Genomic DNA, 23,477 nt, shown 5'->3' on the forward strand with positions numbered 1-23,477 from the left:
AGGTCCGGTAGTCATCGTTATCCACAGAGGAACCAACTGGATTTACCTGAGCGTGTTCTTCTGCTGGATTTTGGAGCATTGTTGGAAGAAATGTGAAGGTTCTGGTTCTGGTTCCAGTTGGGGCTCCAGGTGAAAAACATGCATGGTTTCTGACATGTGCAGGCGAGGCGGTAGGTGTGTTTTCAGTTGATTATTTGCACCAACGTGTCTGTGCCTGAGTTCCTGTGAGACATTTTAAAACGCAGCGATATTATGTTTGACCTGAAAGAAGAAGCACGTGTTCCAGGTGATTCTGCTCTTTATTATAAGATTAAAAGGCAACTAATTCTTCGGTATTTTTACTGAGGCTAAACATCATAAAACTGCTAAGAAACAGATTGATGAAGCAGCTCCTTATCTCTGACAGCAGTCAGCCACAGTTTTATTACATTTTAAATATAATTCTCTTTATTTGCATTGAACCTAAAATCAGATTCTAACAAGGCGAAGTCTGTGTTTAACAGCTTTTCAATGTTTGTGATTTTAATTATGTCTTCAGCTGTAAACTCAGAAGAAGTTTCATCCCGTTCCTGTTTTAATGACTGAGATGATTTCTAGTGTCAGTGCATATCTAGGAGCAGACAGGTTACCTGCAGCTCCACGCACAGGTGTTCATCTCCATATTTTCTCTGTCCTTGTGCAGCACTCTGTGCCAGTGTGTAATGGACATTTGTGCTGCTGCAGCATTCTGAGTGTTGCATAACAGGTCGTCCTGTGCATCATCCTGCAGGGCTGCCCAGGATTAAATAAGACTCAGTGCCTCTCCTTGGCATGGCAGAGAGGAAGCACTTTCACTGTTTTCTAACCTCCAGCATCTTCATGCAACGCTGCTTCTGTTTGGACCTGATTGGCTGCTGTAATAAGTAGTTTTTTGCTGAACTGAAAAAGGAAAAACCATAATTTGTCTACTTCTGGAGGCTGGTCTGTGTTTTAAATTAGTTTTTACTGCTGTGAACGCAGCAGCTACTACATGTTTCCTTGTTTTGATCCTCTAACTTGATGTTTGAGTTCATCATGTTTTCATCTAAGGAAATAAGACATTTGGTGAGCTATCCACATAAAATATGCTCCTTATGCTTCTATCAGTTCTTCCCTTGCAATGTGTGTACAGTAATTAAATTAATTAATAATCTTAATTAAATGCATTTGGCTGATTTTATCATCTGTTCAGGTAAGACTGAGTCTGGTGCTGATGGAATACTTTGGGAAATACCATAAAACATTTTCTAAGACTTTTATTCTATGAAATATTAACATCATTTTGCTTCTATTTTCAGTTGTATTTGTGCCCTCTGTCAGAGAAAATAATTATTCAATAAAGCCACAGTAGTTATTTATAGGAATAAGTCATATAAATCCCATTCAGTTTTATCCACGAAGCATGGTGCTGCTGTTCTTAGTTTTAAACAAAACTAACATTTCATCCCTTTTCTGATTGGCTGGTCTCTTTTGATCTTATTCCCTTTTATTTCAGTTTTTTAAACAAATGAATGTGCATACCCTCTGGTTATGTCCTGTTTATGCAGATTTTACCAGGGCTCACAGTAGAAAAGAAATGTGTCGTGTATGGACGCTGCCTGTCTGATGCAGCCACTCCTTGGTTAAAGTTCTCCCGGGTTAAGCGTTCCAGCCCGTCATAATTGGCATTTTTGTGTTTGAATGTCAGCGTCGAGCTGAAAGCTGTCCTCTGCTCAGACTTGTTGGGATGCTTTTTATTTAAACTTTTATCCATGAACACACAACAACACCGACTGCTTTGATGGGATTTATTCCTGTGGCCTGGCTTTCAGTGACGGTTTAACTTCTTTAACCGCAGCCACTGTTTGACCGCAGGTTGAATCATCTAAACCTGTTCTGTTGCTTGAGGAAATTTCTACTCTGTAAAAAAATACCATTAAACATCGTTTCTCCGAAATGTGGAGCCATGTATTTGTTTTAAAGTTTACATGAATACCAACTTGAGCGTTATTATAATAATTATTGCTATTACCTTTTACTTTACAATACATTCTATTATTGTCTTTCCAATGATAGTTACGGGGGTTCTACTTTATAGTATACACTTGGATGATAAAGCTTGTATAAAATTAAGTATATTTTCTTGATGAATAAGAAGTTATTGAAATAATGTTGCAGGAAAAGGGGTGGGTAAATATAAGTTATAATGTAAGTTTATATCCTTTGAGCATGTGAATATTGTATATTAGGAAATATTGCTGCTACTATTTGTAGTTATGTTCAGTAAGTTTTTGAATGAAATGAATGAATTACTATGAAAAACTACCTGACTTGAACCTTTAGTTTATTGCTTGGTATTTTTATGGACTTCATCTTTACAGTTTTAATTCAGTCGCACTTTAATCAATGTTACATCCACCATGAAACTGTTATATTATCATAAAAAAGCTTTGATGTGCAGTCTTTGTGCTACGGGAGCAGATTAAAATACAGATGGCTAAAATAGCAGCTAGCTGTTAGCCACATGTAGCATTTAGCAGCTAAAAGGCGGTTAGTGGAGACAAAAATAGTTTTAAAATGGTGGGCTGTGCTAAATGATGGGCAACATGACTTTAGCTAATGTTACTGTTTTCAATATGGAGCAGTTATCATGATAAAAGGGTCTAATTTGTAGCCAGTATGCTAACAGACAAGAACATAATGTAGACTATACAAAATGGCAGCTATGTGTTAGCTGCATTCAGGGTTGCCAGATCTGACAGTTCCAGCCCAAGCATAACGTAAAAACACGTCCGCCTCTGCAAAAACCAGCCAGAATCTTTGAACCTCTCTTAAAACTCATGTTGAAGAACACGTCATCAGCACACAAAGCCCTATAAAAAGAAAAGGTTACACAGACAGGCTCCCTGCCAAGTGTGCAATCAGGCCACCAAATAACCAACACGCAGAGATCGCTTTCCCAATCATGTCGTCATAGCAACCTCAAAAAAGTTGTCCAAAACCAGCAGGAATTGTAAATCCATTAATTAATTCATTCATCTTCTATACCGCTTCTTCCATACTGAGTCGCGGGGGAGCTGGTGCCAATCTCCAGCAGTCTACGGGCGAGAGGCAGTGTCCGCCCTGGACAGGTCGCCAATCCATCGCAGCAATTGTAAATCCAATTAACTATAAATTGGGACTGGAAGATTCACACTGGAGCACAACTAAACCATGTTTTTGGTGGTGCCATGTTCTTTCAAATCATGAAGTTGGGCTCAGATTTCTGACTTTCAACGAGCTTTGGATCATCTTCTGGGACGTGAACCATCCAGGGCTTTAGCTCCGGATCAGCCTATCATTCCTTTTTTTCCCAATGAATATTTTCAATGAATGTTTTCTTCCCTTCATCATGATGCTGCATCTCAACATCAACTCAAAGCTCAACAGTAAAGGTCCACAGGCCAATACACTTTAGTGTCGCTTAGTGGAACTTTTAAGTTTATTTGGGCCATTTACGATTGACCAATAGCATTTCACAGGGCTTTTTGATTAACCAACGACTGACACCAGCCGATGATGTCATTTTCCACAGATTCTCTTCATTTCAAAGAAAATTAACTAATTATATGAGTGAGAGGACACAATAATTTATTAAAAAGGGGAATTTTTAAATTTTCTGCCACGCAATGACAACTAATTTGATACAAATCTTTCTAGGAATACTTTGTAAAAACCTGGCAAATGTTGGGAAAAGCAGCCAAAAGTTTCACAACAAAAAAAACCTCCAAAAAGCCCAGAGAACAAATGATCAAGACCAATTTAAACCATGTTAAAGATGTCTGACTGATTGGAAAGAAAATATTAAGGTAATTAATGAGATATTTAGCTTTTTTAGAGAGATATATTTAGTTAATTTGATCCAAGTAGAACAGCTTGTAGCAGATGGACTCACACCCACACACTTTTCTCTCCTCAAACCAGCTGCAGTTTATGTTTGGTTGTTTTGTGGCCTTTCAGGTTCACTGAGCCTCTGTTGTTTCCAGGGCTCAGTGAAGGTATCACAGGGTTGTGCAAACAGAAGGGAGAAAACTGGAGCTCCATCCAGCTTCAGCTTTTGTATGTTTTATCGGTGAGTTTGTGCAGAGGACAGTCTGTGACACCTTTGTGTGAAACCCAGATCCCCAGAGTAAAGCGCTGCCTTGGGGTCCCAGAGCTCCCAGTGGAAGCAGAGCTCTTCTAGAAGATTTATCATGACAGCTGGACAGAAAACATTCACACTCATTTTCATCCACGTTTCTTGTGTGGGACAAGCTGGAGTTGATTAGAAGGTCTAATTGGGTCAGTTTTTCCAGACAGACCAGTGATCAAACATCTACTATATGTTCTGTACTTTTTCCTTACGTTTGTTGCTCCCTGAACTTAAAAGTACCAAATATTTGAGACATAAAGTTCTTGGATTTAACTAACTGTTGCTTCAGGTATTTTCATCCATGTAAACTCTGCAGGTGAGCAGTTTTTGCATGCAGAAACATTTCAACCGTTGATGTTCTGCTTTCTCCTTCCTGGCTTTATGGCCCCTAAAGTCAACATTTTTTTATTTATTTAACAGGCTGACATTAAATCAGGGGGCGTCCATCTCCAGTCCTGAAGACTCAGTGTCCTGCATGTTGTAGATGCGTCTCTGCTCCAACAGAGCTGAATTATCGGCTGAATTTCCTCCCCTGCATGTGTGATTCTGCAGAGGCCTGGTAACGAGCCAGTCATGATTCAGGGGATCGTTTACAACATGCAGGACACCAGCTCTCTAGGATTCAGTTGGACAGCCCTATTGATCATCTCTGGCTTAGGTGGGAAGAAATTGTATTCCCTGAGATGAAAGCCTGCTTTCTGCTGGACCATTTAAGCTTCAGTGGCTTTAACATCAGAAGTAAATCAGATTATTCCACATAAGGACTTGTACTTTCCAACCTTTCTTTCACTTAAGGAAATATGGGAACAACTTAAATGTAATTGAAAATCTGTGATCTGGATGGTTATTTAGTCCAGGTGTTACCAGTAAAAGTATTTTAGATGATTTTAGATGGTGATCAAATGCAGTTGAGACTCCTTTTTAAAAAGCAGGGAAATAACCCTTTTAATTTAGCACCTCAGCTATGAATCAGATACTAACTTCAGCGTCGTTTGTGTTGTGCAGCCATATTTTATTACTGGTAATGTTCACAAGAACATCAGGAGGGCCTCCAGTCTACATTGACTGGTCCTTATTGGGCATAACTGACTGCTGAATATCGGGTGGTTCCAGACGCCTGCTGAGCAATCAGTGCTTCCTGTTTTCAGACTGTGAGCCGCAGCAGGTTATAGATTCAACATATTGAGTTTGTACCAGCATCCGATATGTTGATTACAGTATGTCTGATCGTACATGAAGTACACCTCTGTTGTGGGATTGAGATATTTTTGGTCTTGATGGCCCAGAGTTGATCCAGTAACATGAACTTGATTTTTTTCTGACTTTTGCATTTGGATGATCCTGCAGCAGTTCTCATCCTGGAATGAGTCAACATTTTATTGTAAAGCATCTTCAGGTTGGTGACGTGTGGATAAGGTTGTTCAGCTCTTGCTGTTAGGAGGTCACACGTGCACAGTCAATATGTTACACAGGGTTAAAGCTGTTTAATATTGAGTTTTTTGGCAGGACCTTCATGACTAATCTTCAGTAATCTGAATTGGATCGGGCCTCACATTGGCTCTCTGGTGCCTTCCTTCCCTGCTCCACATCAGATTACATGTTTGAGTTTTCCATTACACTCATTACCTTCTTCTTCTGCCTCGGTCCAGATCCTTCCTGTTTTCCCTCCTGAAACTAAACATAAAGGACCAACGCAGCTCCAGCCCCCTCTGGCTCAGGACTTTTAAGGGGGTGGAGATGGATCCTGACCAGAAACCCACCACTATGTCAGACTGGGAAGGGAAATGAAGGTGTGTGTGTGTGCTGTAGAGGAATGTCCTTCCCTTCTTGCCATAGTCCTGTGCCAGAAGCAGCAGATTTCTGTTTACTGCAGAGCTGAGGAGCACGAACCAAAAAGGGAGGCTGGACCCCTCCCTCCCTTCACCTCTCCGTCACAGCCTGCGCAGCCTTCCCTCCTCGCCCGTGTGGGATAACACAGCAGTGATGGGATAACACATAACGCCTGAGCATGTAGCGCAGTGCAGCCTGTGAGGAGGTGGAGGACTGCGTGTCCCAGTCTGACCAGCTGAAGGAATCATTTCTTACTGGATCTGTTTTTCTGCTTTCTGCACAGCAGCTTCAGAAGGAGCAAGAAGAGTAAGTTATGACTGCGGTAACAGTTATGCTGTGTTCTGAGTGTGTGTGTGTTCTGGGGCAGAGGTCTCTTAGAAAGTAAGTGATCCATGTGCTTTGAAGTGACTGCTGGTGCCAAACGTGTCATGGATTTAAAATCAGTGTGTGTCAGAGTAGAACTGCTTCAGATATCCAGGTCTACAGAAACATGTCTAATTACCTTTGGAGCAAACGGTGGGCGTCAGATGTTCATGTATAAAGCTCCTGATGGTTGTTGAATCTCCTGGACATGTTGTCATTCAGAAATCTCTAGTTGGGATGCAGGAGGCTCCAGGATGATGGTTCTGTGGAGTTGTTGGGGAAGCTTTGAGGAGATGATTTCACATGTACCTAAAATGGAAAATACTGGGTTTAAACCAGAGTCCATCCATCTTCCCATCAACTCTGATCACCCTTTCTGTCCCTGCTGAGGAAAGCATCCACACAGCATGATGCCGCCACCACCATGTTTCACCATGTGGTTGGTGTGTTCAGATGAAGCAGGCCATGAGAGGTTCCAGGTGGCATTTTGGGCCATTCTTTCAGCAAGCATGTCTTCAGGGGTGTTCTTTGTCCAATTCTGGTCTCAATGTTCTCTTTTCTGGGGACAGGTCAGAGCTGCAGACAGGCCAGACCATCAGCTGTACCCTCCTCTTCCTCAGCCAGGCCTTTTGAAATGTGGTTTTCCATTGTCTTAATAAAAAAATGCACAGACTTCCTTGAAGAACGTGTGATCCTAAAGGCAGAAGATGTTCCTCTAAAATACGAGCCCATACCATGATACAACCTCCTACCATCCCAGAGCCTGGCTGCAGGGACTGGTCCCGGTCAACAGGCTGGATGCTCCTCTTTCACATAATTCAATTTTTTCTAACAAAGTGATCCATCTGGTCCACATTTCCATTGTTGGTCCATTCCAGATGCCCCTGAGCCCAGAGAAGTGGCCACCACTTCTGGATGAGGTGAACATCAGGCTTCTTTATCTCTGGTTTGTGAATGTCACTCTGTATTGTAGATGTTGACAGAGGTTCTCCAAAGTAATCCCTGCTCCATAGGGCTCTACCAGCTGCTGGTGAATGATGGTTCTTGATCCAGAGAGGTCAGAAAACTGGACTTTCCAGAACAGACTGCTCTCTGAAATTCCTCCAGATTCCTTGGATGGTTTCATGATGTTGTTGTCTATAGGAGACTAATGTCTGAACATCATCTCACTGTCCTTTATTGGACTCATATTTAAAGATGAAACTACCAAAAGTGATTGATTAAACCTCTTGATGATGACGTATGTTGTGAGGAAGTTCAGCAGAATCTGAGGCCCGGTCTGCTTAAAGAGGATCACACACAGATTTAAAAAGCAGCTGAACATCTGACGGGTTACAGAGACGCAGGGGGAAGCCTCAGAGACTTTCAGATACTGATGAGGGTTAAGAGAAGCTGCAGGTTTGAGGGTGGATGTATAAATGGTGGGTCATTATTGTCTGAAATCAGCCAGAGGAGTTTGAGTGAGTCCTGATGTGCTTCATCGCTCCGTTCACAGATTTTAGACTGTGATGTAAAAATAGAATTAGAGCATTTCTGACCATGTATGGACACAACATGGCTTCCCCCCATAGAACTGCTGCAGGTTGGACCCATGAGGTTTGCTGGGTCCAGAGATGTCCTGAAGGGTCCTCTAGCTGTTCCACTGCATCGGGAGACAAACTAACTGGCTGCTCTCGGCTGCTGGATGTCCAGGTATTGATCTGCAGCATTCAGATAGACGGCATGTTGGTTATGTAACAGTCCTGTTCACACAGTACTGTTAACCTCAGAACTGGTCCTGATTGGACTGGCACTCAACCAACCAGCTCAGTTTCTGCATCCAGAACCTTCAACATTAACACTGCTGGGGGCCTCAGTGTTCATCAGGATCCGTCTCATGAGTCAAATGATTGTTTTAGCACCGACTGTGTTTCCTCGCTCTTATTGATCTAAAGAACAAGAACCAAAAGGTTCTGTTATTACCAGGCGACTGTGGCTCAGTAGGAAGAGTAGTCGTCTTGCAATCAGAAGGTTGTGGGTTTGATTCCAGCTTCCTCCTGCCATATGTCGATGTGCCCCTGGGCAAGGCACTTAACCTAAAGTTGCCTACCGATCTGTGTATCGGTGTATGAATGTGTGAGCGTTAGTGAGTGTGATTGGGTGAATGTGGCTCTAGTGTAAAGCGCTTTGAGCGGTCTGTATGACTGGAAAAGCTCTATATAAGTTCAGTCCATTTACCATAAAATCATCCAACCTACAGGAAACAGGAAATGCAGATTTTCCTTACAGGACACAACGGGTAGCAGGAGCTCTGGAGCTAACAGGTGTGTGTTACCATAATGCCAGGGTGGAAAGACATCAGCAATGATCTAAGAGCAGCAGCTTTTGCTGCTCATCAACCTGGGAAGGGTTATAGGGTCATCTCCAAACTATTTGAAGTCCATCCTTCTGCAGAGAGAAAGCTGCATAAACTCATAAACTGCTTCTTTAAATAAACTGTTAATATATGGTTCTGAAAGTTGTAAGAATTAATGGGCCACAGATCATTTTTAGAGACTCGGCTTCACATCTTTTGTTGCATCAGGGTGATTAGGAGATGAAATGCTGACTGCAGAGTGACAGATGCTGGTTATGTGCAGCACAGAGTCGTATCCATCCTCTGAATGACGAATAAGTTTGGTTCCCATGGTAACCACTCCAGCTCTATCAGCAGTCTCCTTTCAGAAACTTCCTGCGTCATGTCCCAGAGCTGCAGTGATGCAGGAGATCCTGCCTGTTGTCTACCTGAAATCTAAACTATCTGGATAAAGCGTGAGCTCCTTTTCTTCATCAATTAATCACTGGAATCAACTTCCACTCAGGTGATGCTTTAAGTGGATTATCTTCTAATAATTTCATGTCTCACTGTGGGAGAAGATGCTGGATTTCCTCTGTGTCCTGATGCAGCTTCATTTAATGTGAGAGGGAATGTGATCAGGCTGAGAAGTAACTTGGCTGTCCTCCTGTCAGGTGGTTTATTATAAGTTGATTCCTGCTAGTCAGAGGAAGACTGCAGAGGGTTGGGCTGCAGGAGAACTACGAGGAGGAGGCGTTGAAGGAGATTGGATCTGAACTTCTGGTCCGGAAAACGGTTGTAGGTGGAGAGAAAGAAAAAAAAACAACAAGGGTTCCTTCATTTAAATGTGAATGAGTGAAATAGAGCTTTTCAGTCTGATTTGGGTCCTGTGATTGATGAGCAACTCTGACAGACGGGTCACAGAGATCCGAAAACCAAACCCTGGTGGTCTGCAGAGGGTGGTGCAGATGATGGCTGAGTAGGATGTTTGTGGGAGGAACAGAAGAAAAGGGGCAGCTGCTGCAGAGCTTAAAGAGATCAAGGGTGTGATGAGTTCAAAGGACAGAGGAAGTAGATCCATCTCCAGCATCAAGTAAGCAAACCTAAATTACCAGCAGATGATGAGATCTTTGGAGCAGCTCTGGGTTTATATCTGCTGCCAATCTGCAGTCAGCTCATTGTTACCTGCTGATGTTCACTGTCTACTCCCTGCCCTCACTTCATCCTCATTAACTTTAAAACTGGTTAAACTGGATGGAATAAATCATTCAGCTCCAGAACTTAGAAAGTCCTTGTTTCCTCGACTTCATTTTGGCTTTAAAGGCAGGAATCTGCTGCTCTGTTGCAGGAGTTCGGTTATAAAGGTTATCAGTGAATTCTTTAAGCCAGATGTCTCCACATCTGGTCCTGGAGATCTTCTGTCCTGCAATGTTTAGATTCATCCCTGCTTCAACACAGGAAAGACCTTCTCAGCAAGTCGAGGTCAGCTGAACCCTGGTAAAGAACCATTTTTTTTGATTGGACCCAGCAAACCTCATGAGTATAGGATCACCAAGTACTCACATTTCCTCACGAGGGAGAAATAAAAAATGATTTTAATATTATTTTATTTAAAGGAGAAAACCTTTAAAACAACAGATCTTCAGGGGTGCTGCTTCCTCGTCATCTTTCTGCTCTTTCATCCATCCATCCGAGCTGAACCTGCTCGACAGGCGTGTCTTAATGCATAGCAGGGTTCCTTCTCTCTGAGCGGTCCTGAAACGCCACCGGGGCTGAAGGCGAGTTGATTCTAACAGGACCGGATGAGCTGTTGGGTCGGTTCAGTTGGAGAAACCCTGCCTGACTGAATGTAGGACGACCGTCTTTCTACATGATCGGGTTTGAGGTTTAAATGGAGTTCAGTCCAGAGTTTAGCTCTGAACTGTTGCTTTAAATTTAACGTTCAGTGTATTAGTCCGAATTAGGACACCCAGTAAGGTCCAAACGGATCAGAACCAAAGTGAATGCTAATATGGTGCACTGCAAAGTCTTCAGATAATCAACCGTTATATTTTACATGATATCTTATGATGTTCTCTGTAGTTCTGGAAAGTTCTTAACTTTCAAGAGAAATGAAGCAGTTTTTTGGCTGCGGAATGGAAACGGTGGACTGACCTGGAGCCTAGGGCTGAGGGAAATGTACCGCTGTCTTGTCTCTTGGACATCAGTGGTCCTAATGATGTGCCCAGAGATTCCAAGCTCAAAGATGCTCCTACATGGAGTCCTCAGGTCGAATCACAGATTGAACTTGGTCTTACAGATCATGAACATGAGTCATGGATAAGTTACATTTTTCTAATCATGAATATTTACCAAACCCCCACAAATAACCTGAACTAACCCTTTAATGTTTCTGGTGGTCTTCAGGATTTATGAGGTTCATAAAGAAAAACCTGTTAAATGCATGTGTGGACCCAGAAAGGTTGAGATGTTTGTTCAAATCAATCAAAAATCTTGGAAGGACCAACACTTCTTATTCTGTTCCAAAACAGTGGAGTCCAAGGTGACCCTGAGGTCTGTCATGTTCATGCGGCTCAGCTTTGGTAGAACCTGAGAACAGAAAGATCCTGATCTTCCTGTTGCAGCGAGGGCATAACTGAAGCTTATCTGTGTGCCTCCTCTTCATCTTCCTCTACCTGAAAGTCAGTGTTCTCCGTGTGTTGCAGAGGGGCCCACAGTTCTGTCCTAGATCTGATTGCCTTTATTTAGCTGCTCTGTTTCTTCTCCTCTATTAGTCCCTGACCCACATTCATGAACAGACTCTCAGCAGATGACTGAATAGTTTATCCATTAAAATACCAGATATGTGAAGAACTCTGGACTTTACGTCTGTAACAGTAATGAACAACAGCCTCCAACAACAGATGCAGATGTTTGATATCAGTTAATGAATTAAATTAATGTGTAGTAGACAGTTTTCAAATTCGTTCAGAACTGCAGTAAGACATTCAGCCTGCAGGGGGCGGGCTTTTCCAGTTGCTGCAAACAGCGTGCAGTAAATACAGGTGGAGTCTTTTAGGCAGAAATATGACAACATACTGTTGCTAAAATGTTTAAAGTCTTATGATGAGCTTCTTTATAATTCAGTTTTAAGAATGAGCAGATTTATTTTCCTTTTTACTGAATTATATTCAGGATGTTTAGAGTTTTCTTCAAGTTTTATCTGGTCATCTAGAGTTCCTGTAGCACCCGGTGCTGACTCTGCAGCTGGTACATCAGAGATAACTAACCATCTTCTGTCTTTGTTCTTGCAGCCTGGGATGAGTCTCACCTGCAGACTCCTGAAAATGTGGAATCTTCATGCATAAATCAGGACCTCAAAGAAACGCTGAGTTGAAACGATGAGTTGAAGCCTTCTGGAAAACTGCAGGATATTAATTCAATGTTTGAATAAAACTTGGATGCAAACATGTGAACAAAAGGAAGGACTTCAACTTCAGGAGATTCCTCTGAAATATCAGAGTTTAGAGGATAAAAAAAGTTGTAGAAACATCTAACAAAATTTCCTGGAGATGAGTGTTTTTGAGCCAACCGAGAGCCTCCCTGTGCGGAAGAAGAGCAGCTGCAACATGAAGCTCCCTCTTCATTGTTCAGGAGACCACAATGGGAATGCTTTCCCAGTCTCCTCTTCTTCCTCCTCCTCCTCCTGCCTAGGGGAGTCATCTCCAGAGTCGCTGCGGAGTCTCAGCAGCCTGAATGGTGGGCGGACAGACAGCCCCCTGGAGTACGACCTCCTGGAGGTCACCCTGATGACCACCATGATGCCTGGAGCAGAGAACATGGAGGATGTGGTGCTGTCAAAATGGTCTCCAGAGGAGGAGGAGGATTCTTCAGTAGGGATGTTCCCAACAGAATCCAATGATGTCTCGGTTTACCTGGACGCCAGCAGCGGCGAATACCACCAGAACACCTGGAACGACAACCTTACGCTGTCCCTAAATGCAAATGATGGTTGCCATGGCAATGATGATGTGACCAATGAAAGTTGTGGGAGGCGGAGTTCCACCACTGCAGACTCGGACACAACAGAGATCCTAGATGATGATGATGATGATGAGGAGGATGCTCTGTTTGTGTCTGTGAGCTCAGAAGTGTGTGTGACGCTTGCTCAGGTGAGTCCAGGTGGATGTGCTGCAGGGTTGGATCTCCAGACCGATGCTGTAAGGACAGATGAGAACAAGCTGGGGTCAGAACGGCCGCAGGGCTCTCTGGTTAACCCGCCTGCCTCCCTAGACCTCCGAGAGACCTCCCCGATCTCCTGCTCCTCACCATCCTGCAACCATCCAGCCGAAGATGCTCCGACTGTCACATCTGCTCCACCTGAAGAAGCAGAAATCTGTAAGACTCAAACCAGGCCGATCAGCGCTGGGAAAACATCCAGCCTGGAAGCAAAGAGAGTTCCCAAACCTGTCAAAGCTAGAACTGGATCACAGAACACATCTCCGTCTAAAACACCCCCACAGGTACTTTAGGGCTTTATGAACTGTTTATTAAAACTTTCCAGGTGTTTTCTGTTCACTCTCCATCTTCTCAGCAGAACAAACCTGTGTCAGATACTGCAAGGAGAGCTGTTCCCAGAAAAGATGAGGTTGATGGCGGTAAAAAGTCTTCTCCAGGTCCAATTAAAGTGGCTGTGATCCTGAGACGCAGCAGAGGAAAGAGTGCTAGCTTCAAGGCCAACCACAAGGTGGCAGTGACTTCAACCTTTGTACAGCCAGAGAAGAAAAACCCTGTGGTCTCTGAGGTGGTTGGAGACGGGCGCCTGGATGCTCCTGGGAAGCCTGTCCAGGACCTGCTGGATGGTGTGGAGAAAAACGGTCCACCAGCGCCGAGAAAGACGGAGCTTATGAGTCGAGCACCAGAGACAGAAGCTGCTGACGGGAAACAAAGGGTTCCCAGTAAGGTGAGTGGATTTAAAGTCATGGAAAAACTAAGTACACCCCATGATGCAGCAGGCTGCAGAACTTTAGATGCCAGAATGGTCAGTGGTCCCACCACAGTTGTTTAGTGAGGTTAGTGAATACTTTGGTAAGAAGAGGGGTTCATGATCCATTCAGTGACTGCAAGGTGCACAAGTCCTGTGGCTGCAGAACAAGCCCAGATCATCAGCCCCCCACCGCCATGCTTGACTGTTGCTTTGGGGAGATTGTGCCAATATGCTGCCCAGACACCTCATTAGCCTTGATCTCAGGCCAGAGGACATTGTTCCTGTGGTCCTGTTCATTCAGGTGCAACTTTAACCTTCTAACAGAGGTCTGTAGAGTCTGAGATATTTTCCTCTTGGGAATGATTCATTCCTTCATTCATTCCTTCAACCTTTATTTATAAAGGTGAGTCCCATGGAGACACGAGGTCTCATTTTTAGGAGCCACTGTACAATATTGAGATAGATATTCAGGTAGTTTGAAATGACCTTATGACCTTTCCCTGGCTGATGGACGCCAACAGTTGGTTTTCTGATGTCATTGCTGATGTCTTTTCACCCTGTCGTTGTATTACTATCGCACCTGTGTGCTCCAGAAGCAGCAAACGGATAAACCTTGTGCCTTTATCGCGGTGCTCACACCGATGATGATCACTATGGAAAGAAACTTGTGCCATCAGAAACTGAATTTGAATTTCTCAAACTGAATCTGTATTTGTGTAATTTGAAATTAAATGCATTGGTTTGAAAATGAATTTCAATTGAAACTGACTAATGGTTTGAAAATGTATTTTGTTGAATTGAAAATTCAGTTTCACTACTTTTACTTTCAGTTCTAAAATTCAGTTTTTGTGTCACACATCCGGGTCCTTGAAGCCACAGATTAATCAAACACAGATTCACTGATTCATGGACGTCATTCACTGTTGCTGCGTCCAGATTGAGGGGCTGCATTCTTTGAAGGACGCATTTGTTGGCCGATAGCTTCGCCGGCTCCTCCAAATAGGGCCGACAAATGCGTCCTTCTTTTCCCCAGATATGAAGGATGGGTCCGGTGTATCCTTCGTGGGCCACCCTATCCCATGATTCATTGCGGGTCAAAGTAGATTGTGCTAACGGAAGTAGCAAAGCCTGGAGGAGAAGGAAAAGTTGTGAACAATGTTGGATATATTCCGCTTTCTGTGAAACAAAATAACTTGTTTTTAGACTAGAATGTAGCTGTGTAAACCTGAAATATCTGCTCGGTTTATCAAGATTTCGCTTAATTCCAAACGTGCTCCGACGTGTTCGGAAACGTCCGGTTCTGCTGCCCTGACACCGGACTCACAGCTGGCTCACCTCGCCAGCGCACAGCTGACCGGGGGGTTGAGGTGCGATGAACCCCGAGAGAACAGCTGACTCCCGGCACGTTGTTTTCAAGCTCCTGCTGGGTTTCCCCAATGGATGGAAGTTAAACACAGATATAATTCAGTCAGATGATACCTAATGTTAATGTTCGGTTCTTTTATTTTTATGCTCTACAAATAAACTGATTTAAACGTTGTTCCTAAAGTTAATGTTAGTGTTTAAATTGTTAAATTTTTACAAAAAGATTGTTATATTTTTTTATCTATGAACACAAAACTTTAACAATTTAGATGGCTGAATAATGAACAAGATTATAAAACAAGAAAATAAGCCATTAGGGCTCCTTTTGTTCAGCTTCACAGCTCTGTGCTTCACGCTATCACTGTTGCTAGGCAACATAAATTACGCTGAGGTAAAGGCGGGAAACCCAGACTTACGTAACGCCGGCCGCACCATGCTAATCTGTCATGTTTAGCTAATAGCTACAGGTAGCATAAGTGTTGCTGTTTGACCATCATTTGTTTCCATGATTTCTTATAGATGTTCATTTGACTTGGTGATGGACATCCGCCAAGCTCATGTAGCTGCACTGCTGCAGCTCAACCTGCCGTAAAGGAAGTTTAACGTGATGTGAAACGTAAATCGATGAATCTGTGTTTGATTAATCTAAGGCTATCCTCAAGGACCCGATGTGTGACATAAAAAACTGAATTTTAGAACTGAAAGTGAAAGTAGGCAAACTGAATTTTCAAAACAACGAAATACATTTTCAATGCAAATTAATTCAGTTTTCAAACCATTAAATTCAGTTTTCAAACCATTAAATTCAGTTTTCAAACCGTTAAATTCAGTTTTCAAACCATTAAATTCAGTTTCAAATCAATGCATTTAATTTCAAATTACACAAATACAGATTCAGTCTGAGAAATTCAAATTCAGTTTCTGATGGCACAAGTTTCTTCCCATAGATCACATAATAAAATGATTTAATTAGCAGCACATGGCTGCAAGTGTCCCTCTGGGATCATCTGAAACCATCAGACGATCTTGGCATGATTTAGACTGATTTAGGCTCACAAACAATAAAATGAATCAGAAACAGATTCTGATCCAGTCATGGTTATATCTGACATCAAAAATGGTTAAAATTACAAAAACCGATTCACAAACAGCTCACTAACTTATAGGTTATAGGTTGGAAACCATAATTAATCAATAGATCATTAAATTAAATCACTCATTTTTATCTGGATTATTGTGCCCGGTAGGAAAGATATGCCCAAACATGAACTTGAAGTGGTCAGAAAATCATTTATAAATGGCAGGTATTTACAGGAAATATCCGATCTGAATAGAAACTCACATAAGTAGGAAAAAATGTAACAATTATTCTAAAACCTCAACACAGCAGCTGAGGTGTTTTTGGACCTGAATGTAGAAGCATTTAGACCAAATAAAACAGTTGAACTATTTGAGGCGTGGAGTCAGTTTTGAATGAGGGAGATGAGCAGGAGGCGTGCTCGATCTGTGGAATGTGTTTTTAAAGATCCATGGAGCCAGTAGGAGCTCCCAGACCTGCCTCAGCGTATTCCTTCAAACGCTGCCTCCCGGCTTTGAATCATTCAGGCTGGACTGAAGTGTGCAGCTAACACTTTCATGAACAGAATCAGCCTTTGTTTCTCGCTTTCCTCCCAAACGATTAGACTTCAGCAGTAATGTTTGAAGTGGTCTTGATCCGTAGTTCTCCAGATGTTTTGAAGGTTTTTCTTTGGACTTTAGCTGCGTTTTCTCAACGTCTGCAAGGAAATCTCTGTAGGAGTGTGAGGACCGGATCACCGTAATCAGAAGTAAAGGGCTGATGCTAAGTCCGGGCTCAATGCGTGCAGCATGCTCCAATATCAGATCAAATCTGCTGCACGTGGACATAGAGATCTGTCCATCTGCAGGAGTTAGGCCCGTCAGGAGCTGCCAGGGAGCGTGTTAACACAGGATTGAGTGTGTTGGTATGTTACAGTAATCTGAGGGGCCCAGGCTGAATCTGAACAGAGTTATGCCAGATCCTGTCCGTTTGGGTTGAGAAACATCAGGAAACAGAGCGGAGGAACTTTTGTTCTCGCTTTACCACGTCTGCTCTGTTGGTGGAGACTGATGCCAGACCTCCAAACTCTGACCATGTGTGTTTATAGAGTTGGGTCGAGGGTAGAGCGGGGGGTGGGCCTGCGCCAAGCCGGGTCTCTTGGGGGAACTAAAACATAGCAGCAGCTTTTTTTCACTCTTCTTGTAGTTTTTGCACACTCCCAGTTTCCCTCCTCCTCCTCAGCTCCAGCTGCTCCTCCCCTCCTTCAGCCTCTTCCTCACTTCCCTCGTCTACAGCTCTGTCTGGCTGGGAATAGCTAACACCATGGTCTCTGTGCGCAGCGCCGAGCTCAGGTCCCTGGGTTGGGACGCTGTCACTAAACATCAGCTCTTCCTGCAGAGATTCTCCTCCAGGTTGGGACCTGGGGTCCGGCAGCAGGGGAGGACCAACAGGCCAGACAGGGGACCGGCACCACCTCCAGGCTCTGGGACAGGACCTCCCGGGCAGGAACGTTCTCAACCGGGAGCCTCCGAAGAATCCAGGGTGGTTCAAGCTGATGGATCTCTAGCCAAGAGACAGAACCAGAACCAGGGTGAGTCCACATGAAGCTGCATGAGTTTCCTTTCTGTGTAAGAGCAGTCTTGGAGAGCAGCAGGTTTAAATCCCGACCCGAATGCTGTTCCTCCAGCTGCAGCGCACACGCAGAGCGTTTTCTGCTCTAAGTGGCGTATCTGTATCTGTTTCAGAACGTTCCAGCTGTTCCAGCTGCAGAGTTGCACTACAGCACAAGTCTAAATTAGTTCAGAAGTTTGTGTTGAAGTCTGGTCGGACTGTTCCTGTGTTTTATGCAACACTTCCCCTCAGAGGAAGTTAAACTTTCTCCTTCTGTCCTGCAGCTCTTTGTCTGCGTTGCTAAATGCAGGTTCTGCTGCTGACACGCTGCCGTCTCTTCTCTTTGCATTCATTTCCACGTGTTCGGCTCCTCTCCTGTTGTCTATAATCACGGAGCTGCATTTACACCCGGAAAAAGCTCACATTTATTCATGGTGTCTCCGTCTGTGGCTGAAAGCTGGTCTTTGTCCAGAAAGGTCAAATTCTGATGGACAATGAGCTTGGCTGTTCTCCTTCCTGATGCACAGGGACCAATGGACGCCTTCTGACCTCAAACTGAGATTTTCCTCAATGTGTTTCTTTTGTTTGTGTGTCTGCTTTGCATCATGTTGAGTTTGGTCCAGACTTGATCACATTTCTCCTCCAGCAGTCTCTGCTGGGGACAGGCCCATCCAGCAGCTGTACCCTCCTCTTCCTCAGCCAGGCCCTTCCTTTGTTTTGGTTAAAAATGATGGATTGTCCTGGAGAAGATGTGGTCCTGAAGGCTGCTGGACGTTTCTTCATCAATGCAGCCATCAGAGAAGAGGGAATGATCCAAGCCCACACCATGATACAACCTCCTACCATCACAGAGCCTGGCTGCTGACAACAGGCCAGACCCCCCTTCTCCCCGTCGCTGATCTGGAAAACTGATCCGTCTGATCCATGTTCCCACTGTGATGGTCCATCCCAGATGCATCAGAGCCCAGAGGAGCTGACTTCTGGACAAGGTTGACATCAGGCGTATTCTCTGCTCAGTAAAGTACCGCTGATTGTAGACCTGGACAAAGGTTCCCTGTTCCGTGTGGTTCTGTTGATGTATGATGGTTCTTGATCCAGGGTCATCTAAGGCGAGTCCCTGAAATTCCTTAATGGTTTCTGTTTCTAGTCTATATGAAGGAAAAATGTTATGGTAGAGATCATTTCTAGTGGGACTCACCTACTCCATACACAACAAACCCACCAAAGCTTTATTATTTGGACACTTTATGAATAATTAGAGATGTTTGTTAGAAATTATCTGGAATATGAATTTAAGTAATGTTTTGTTTTTTAAAAATGTTACAGTTGAAGCTTCGCAAATGAACAAATGAGATGCTTTTTAAATGACATTAAGCATGTTTACCAGATTTTATTATTAATATTTTAGGGTTTTTACTGTCAGACCAATCAGGCTTCTCTTTAATGAGATGTTTATGGACCATGGGAACTTTTTCTATGGATGCAAGATGATTGAGCAAATTTTACTTCCAAGCATGAAAATGTCTTGGATATTGAACTGTTACTCATCACCAACCCTGATTTATCTGTCTTTAGGTGAAAGGTCACAAGCTTCCTGTACTGGAAGCTGTTTCTTTTCACCAGCTCATTTTTTCTGTAAATGATTGAATTAAACTTGAGGTATTATTTTTCCCTTATAACCCTCAGCACCATTCACCTTCACTGGGTGACGTTGGATTTGCAGGTTCAGGATCTGTTCTGTTCAGGTTAGCCAAGTCAATAAATCTAAAAGGAACCCACTTTCTCTTTGCAAGATATCAGGCATATTTTCAAGTGGAGTCCGAGCCTGGTTCCGAGTCTTGATTTCATCAAATCGAGTCTAAGATCATTAAATTTGTCATGTGACTTGAGTCCAAACTTCTGTGAACTTGAGATCTTTTGAACATGTTCGGTCGTCCCAGACTAAAGCTTTGCTGGATTCTTCTACTTTTCAGCCAAAACCCAAAAGAAAAACTTGGAAGGACATTCTTAAAGCCCGGAAAGCTACTAGTCCAGTCCAGGTTAAGAGATAACTGGGTAGTGGTGTGGTTCCTGGTGAGAACAGAGATGATAACCAGGGAAATGAAGCTGAAGTCGTTATGTTTTTGTATGTCAGCTCTTACTTAGCGCTGGTTCCTACGGTAACGCAACCCAGCTGCTCTGCTCCAACCCAAACGGGCCCAGATGTTTCGTGTTTCTGAGCTAATCCAGCTGAAATGAACATGAAGTCCAGATAAAGTTCTTATGGTCTGATGAAGAGGATTCTGCTGGGCCTGGAAATGTTTTAGTGGTTTCTGCTTTATTTTAACTGAGTTGTCTTCTTGTTTTCTGACAGTTGAAGTTCAGTCATTTTATTATCCTGGTTCTTTGCAGTAAGGGATTTCTTTTAGTTCTCATGGTCTAAGATCTTCCATGGTGTCCATGTTCCAGTGTCTTGTTCCTGGGGTGGATCAGGAGGTGGATGGATGGCAAGCTGCAGTAATGAGGTGAAGCTCCAGTTTGTGGTGGTGGTGAAGAAGAGCTGAGCTAAAAGTTCTGGAGTGATTGCTCCAACGGTCCAGCTTCCCACCTCTGATCAGAAGATACGGATCATAGTGAAAAGTACGAGATCATGGATACGAGCAGATGAAATGAACTTCCTCTGTGGGTTGGCTAGTCTCATTCTTAAGATAAAGGGATAAGCACCATCATCCAGGAGAGTAGAGCTGCTTCTCCTCTGCATCCACAGGAAGTCCGCTGAGGAGGTTCGTCTGATCAGGATACCTCCTGGATGGCTTCTTCTGGAAGTCTTCCAGGCACTTTCACATGGGAGGAGACCGGGGAAAGACTCAGGTCTTTCTGGAAGGACCAGAGAGATGGGAGTTCCCCTTCTAGCTGGGGAACTCCTTGAGATCCAGAGGAGAAGCTGGAGAATGCCACAGGAAAGGGGGAGGGCTGATTTTCCTGTACTTACCAACCCATTGGACCTGCTCTTGGATAAGCAGAAGACAGTAGATAGATGGATGTTTTTTTGTTCAGTTTTTGGTTGCGTTTCATGAAATATTGTTTGGTATCTGTGGCTATAGGCGTCCTCTTCTTGTGTTTGCAGTTGATTCTGTGTCTCTGATGTATTTATTTTTTGTTTCATTAGATTTTCTGTTTTGTTTGAGGTGTTTCTCTGACCTTCTGTGTTGTTACAAGATGTTGCAGAACAATCTGTCCCTGTGCTTTAAAGGTCTCAAACTCAGTGAATGTTACTTGAAACATTTCTCCTCCACACAGTCACTAGCAGCCTTATTTAACATCTCCATTCCTCCTGGTTTGGGTGTGAAGACCAGAAGGCCTTTGTGGCTCTGAGGGATTCACTCTGCTTTGGTTTTTGGAAGGAATGTGTGAATCAGTCTTCTGAAATGACGAGTGACGCAGTGCTTCACATTTCTTTCACTGTAGAACATCAGGCTGCAGAAATACCAACCAGGCAGCTTCTCAGACACAATCCTGTCTCAGTCTCGGCTGTAATTTAAATTTATATTTAACTGTGAATAGTTTGAACTCCTCCTTTCTGATGCCAAAACTGCCACAATGAATGTCTTTTTTCCGCCCCGGGACAATGAACTGCAGCATCAACCCACAATTTGGTCACACAAACAAGTCAGACCCCACAAAAATAAAAGCTAAGAAAACTAGAAGACCTCTTTTATTGACTTGTTGTCATTCTTTTAATAGAACACAAACTTCCAGCTTTTGTTTTGTGCTGATTTGGTCGGAAACCAGGATCCATGAAAGTATGAGTCTCTGAGGAGCAAAGATGTTCCGAGAATCTCAACTTTGGCAACAAATGTGTGAGAAAATCATAGATCTAAATAGAAACAAAGTCTAGTTTTGCATATGTTGGTTTCTAGAGAGTCAGATATAAAACCAGTAAAGGATTTAGAGGAATTTCAGTGAGGCTGATCTCAGGTCCTTCTCTGCATCAGGAACCACAGATTTCTGTGGGACACCTTTGTCCAGCTCTACCAAACAGAAACTAGTCTGCATCTCACCCCCAGCAGACTTGGTTGGAGAACATGGAAACCAAAAATGTGACGACGCCTTTAGACATGTTTACAGGACAAAGGAACCCCTGAGACTCTGCCTGGATTGGTGGCCACATTGCTAGAAAATGAATGGGACACAAAAAGTTCAATGAACCATGTTTCTTGGATGTGTTTGAGTCTGAGGTGCAGGAATGGATGGATATTAAAAGTAAGTTCAACAGAAAATATCTTCAAATATCCATGTTTACGCTGGAGCATCAGCAGCAACTCGTACATCTTCATAATGAGATGTTTGAAACCTCATTCTTGGATAATGTCAGACTTGTAGTTTGTGGTTGTTTTCCTTAAGTTGGGCCTTTTTCTTTGCTTCCCAGGTATTCCCAAACCTCGAACATCAGCAATTGCTCACAGTCCCACTGCGTCTATTCCCAAACCAACATCCAATCAGCAGCCAGCAGCAGGGTCAGCAGGCCGACAACCTGCACCCACTGCCTCCAGGCTTCCTGTTAAAGGCTTACCAGGCAGCCTGAGTTGCTCATCACTGGGGAGCAACGAGAACAATGCCGCCAACAGCAAAGGTGAGGCAGAGGATCATCTGAGGCGTGGTTTCCCTCTCCACTTCCTGTCTTTCTCTGGACTCTGTGTTTCCGTCTCCATTTAATACACAATCAGCTGCTGAGAATCGGAGACAGATTAAACAAACAGGCTGTCGGATAATAATACTCAGACATCACCTCCATTAACACTGCAGAAACTGGGAATGTGAGCACACAATAGGTCCTCTTCTTCTGTGGAGGTCAGAGGGCACGTGGTAATGATTCAGAGCTCTGAGCAGTGCCGTTCTGCAAAAACAACTTTCTGTTTATCTCTGGTTTTTAGTCAAGTTAAAAAGAAAGCACAAGTTCAGGACCTGGGGGTACCTTGTTACCAGCAGCCTGTCACAAACACACATTTAGTTTCAATATCTGCAAAAAATCCCAAAGATGAAGCAGATTTTGGCTCCAACCAGGTGATTCCCAAAGAGAGATCAGTTGTGTTAGTTCCTAATTTACTACTTTGTAAAGGAAAAACAGGCCGTATAGACCTGGAAGCACATACTGAACAACATATTTAATAATAAAATATATCTTGTAGCATAGCTTAGTCTTATTTGGTTTATTTTAGCCTCATGTCAGTCTACCTTTATTTAGCTATTCTTAGTTTATTTTATTAGTTTAGTTTAGCTCACCTTATTTTAGTTTATCTTAACTTAGCTTAGCTTATCTTCATTAAGTTTAGCTAAGCCTGCCATATCATAGCATTTACCTCAGGTTGTGTTAGCTTAGCTTAGCTTAGCTTAGCTTACTTTAGTTTACCTAACCTTATCTTGTTTTACCTCAACTTTAATTGGTTTGTTGTACATTACATTATTTTCTTTGCTGTCCTATTTTATTTTATTTTATCATATTATTTCAACTCGGTTTGTTTCATTAGTTTAATTTAGCCCAATAAAGTTATTTTAGTTTAGCTTATTCTTGTGTACCTTTACTTGTCTTATTAGTATGGAGGAAATATATTAAATATCAGACAAGATATTAGATAAAATATTAGTCTGTCTTGGCTCACCTTACTTTCTTTTAGATTAAACCTACTGTATCGTAATCTACTAACATTACTCATTTTGGATTATTTTAATAATTCCGATATACTTTGCTTGTTTACTTATATGTCTTTCATCTGTGTGTTTAAGAATGTAAAATCAGTCAAAAATAAATATTAGTACATTGTAA

General features: G+C 42.9%; 1 protein-coding gene across 6 annotated transcripts in view; it reads left to right on the forward strand.

Annotated features, from left to right (window-relative positions):
- mtus1b (microtubule associated tumor suppressor 1b) overlaps positions 1–23,477 on the forward strand; it is a 59,345-nt gene continuing 35,868 nt past the window's right edge. Inside the window, exons 1-5 of one of the 6 annotated variants that reach the window (XM_047364694.1) lie at positions 1–174; positions 11,969–13,177; positions 13,249–13,617; positions 17,306–17,654; positions 22,083–22,286. In XM_047364694.1, coding sequence (XP_047220650.1) covers positions 12,227–13,177; positions 13,249–13,617; positions 17,306–17,654; positions 22,083–22,286 — 1,873 coding nt within the window. In that variant the 5' untranslated portion in view covers positions 1–174; positions 11,969–12,226. Of the gene's footprint in view, positions 175–6,128; positions 6,305–11,968; positions 13,178–13,248; positions 13,618–17,305; positions 17,655–22,082; positions 22,287–23,477 lie in introns of those variants that run through there. The other 5 variants (XM_047364692.1, XM_047364697.1, XM_047364698.1 and 2 more) reach the window with 5 other exon arrangements.

Source organism: Girardinichthys multiradiatus, chromosome 5 (genome assembly GCF_021462225.1).
Source record: "Girardinichthys multiradiatus isolate DD_20200921_A chromosome 5, DD_fGirMul_XY1, whole genome shotgun sequence".
Classification (NCBI taxonomy): Eukaryota; Metazoa; Chordata; class Actinopteri; order Cyprinodontiformes; family Goodeidae; genus Girardinichthys; species Girardinichthys multiradiatus.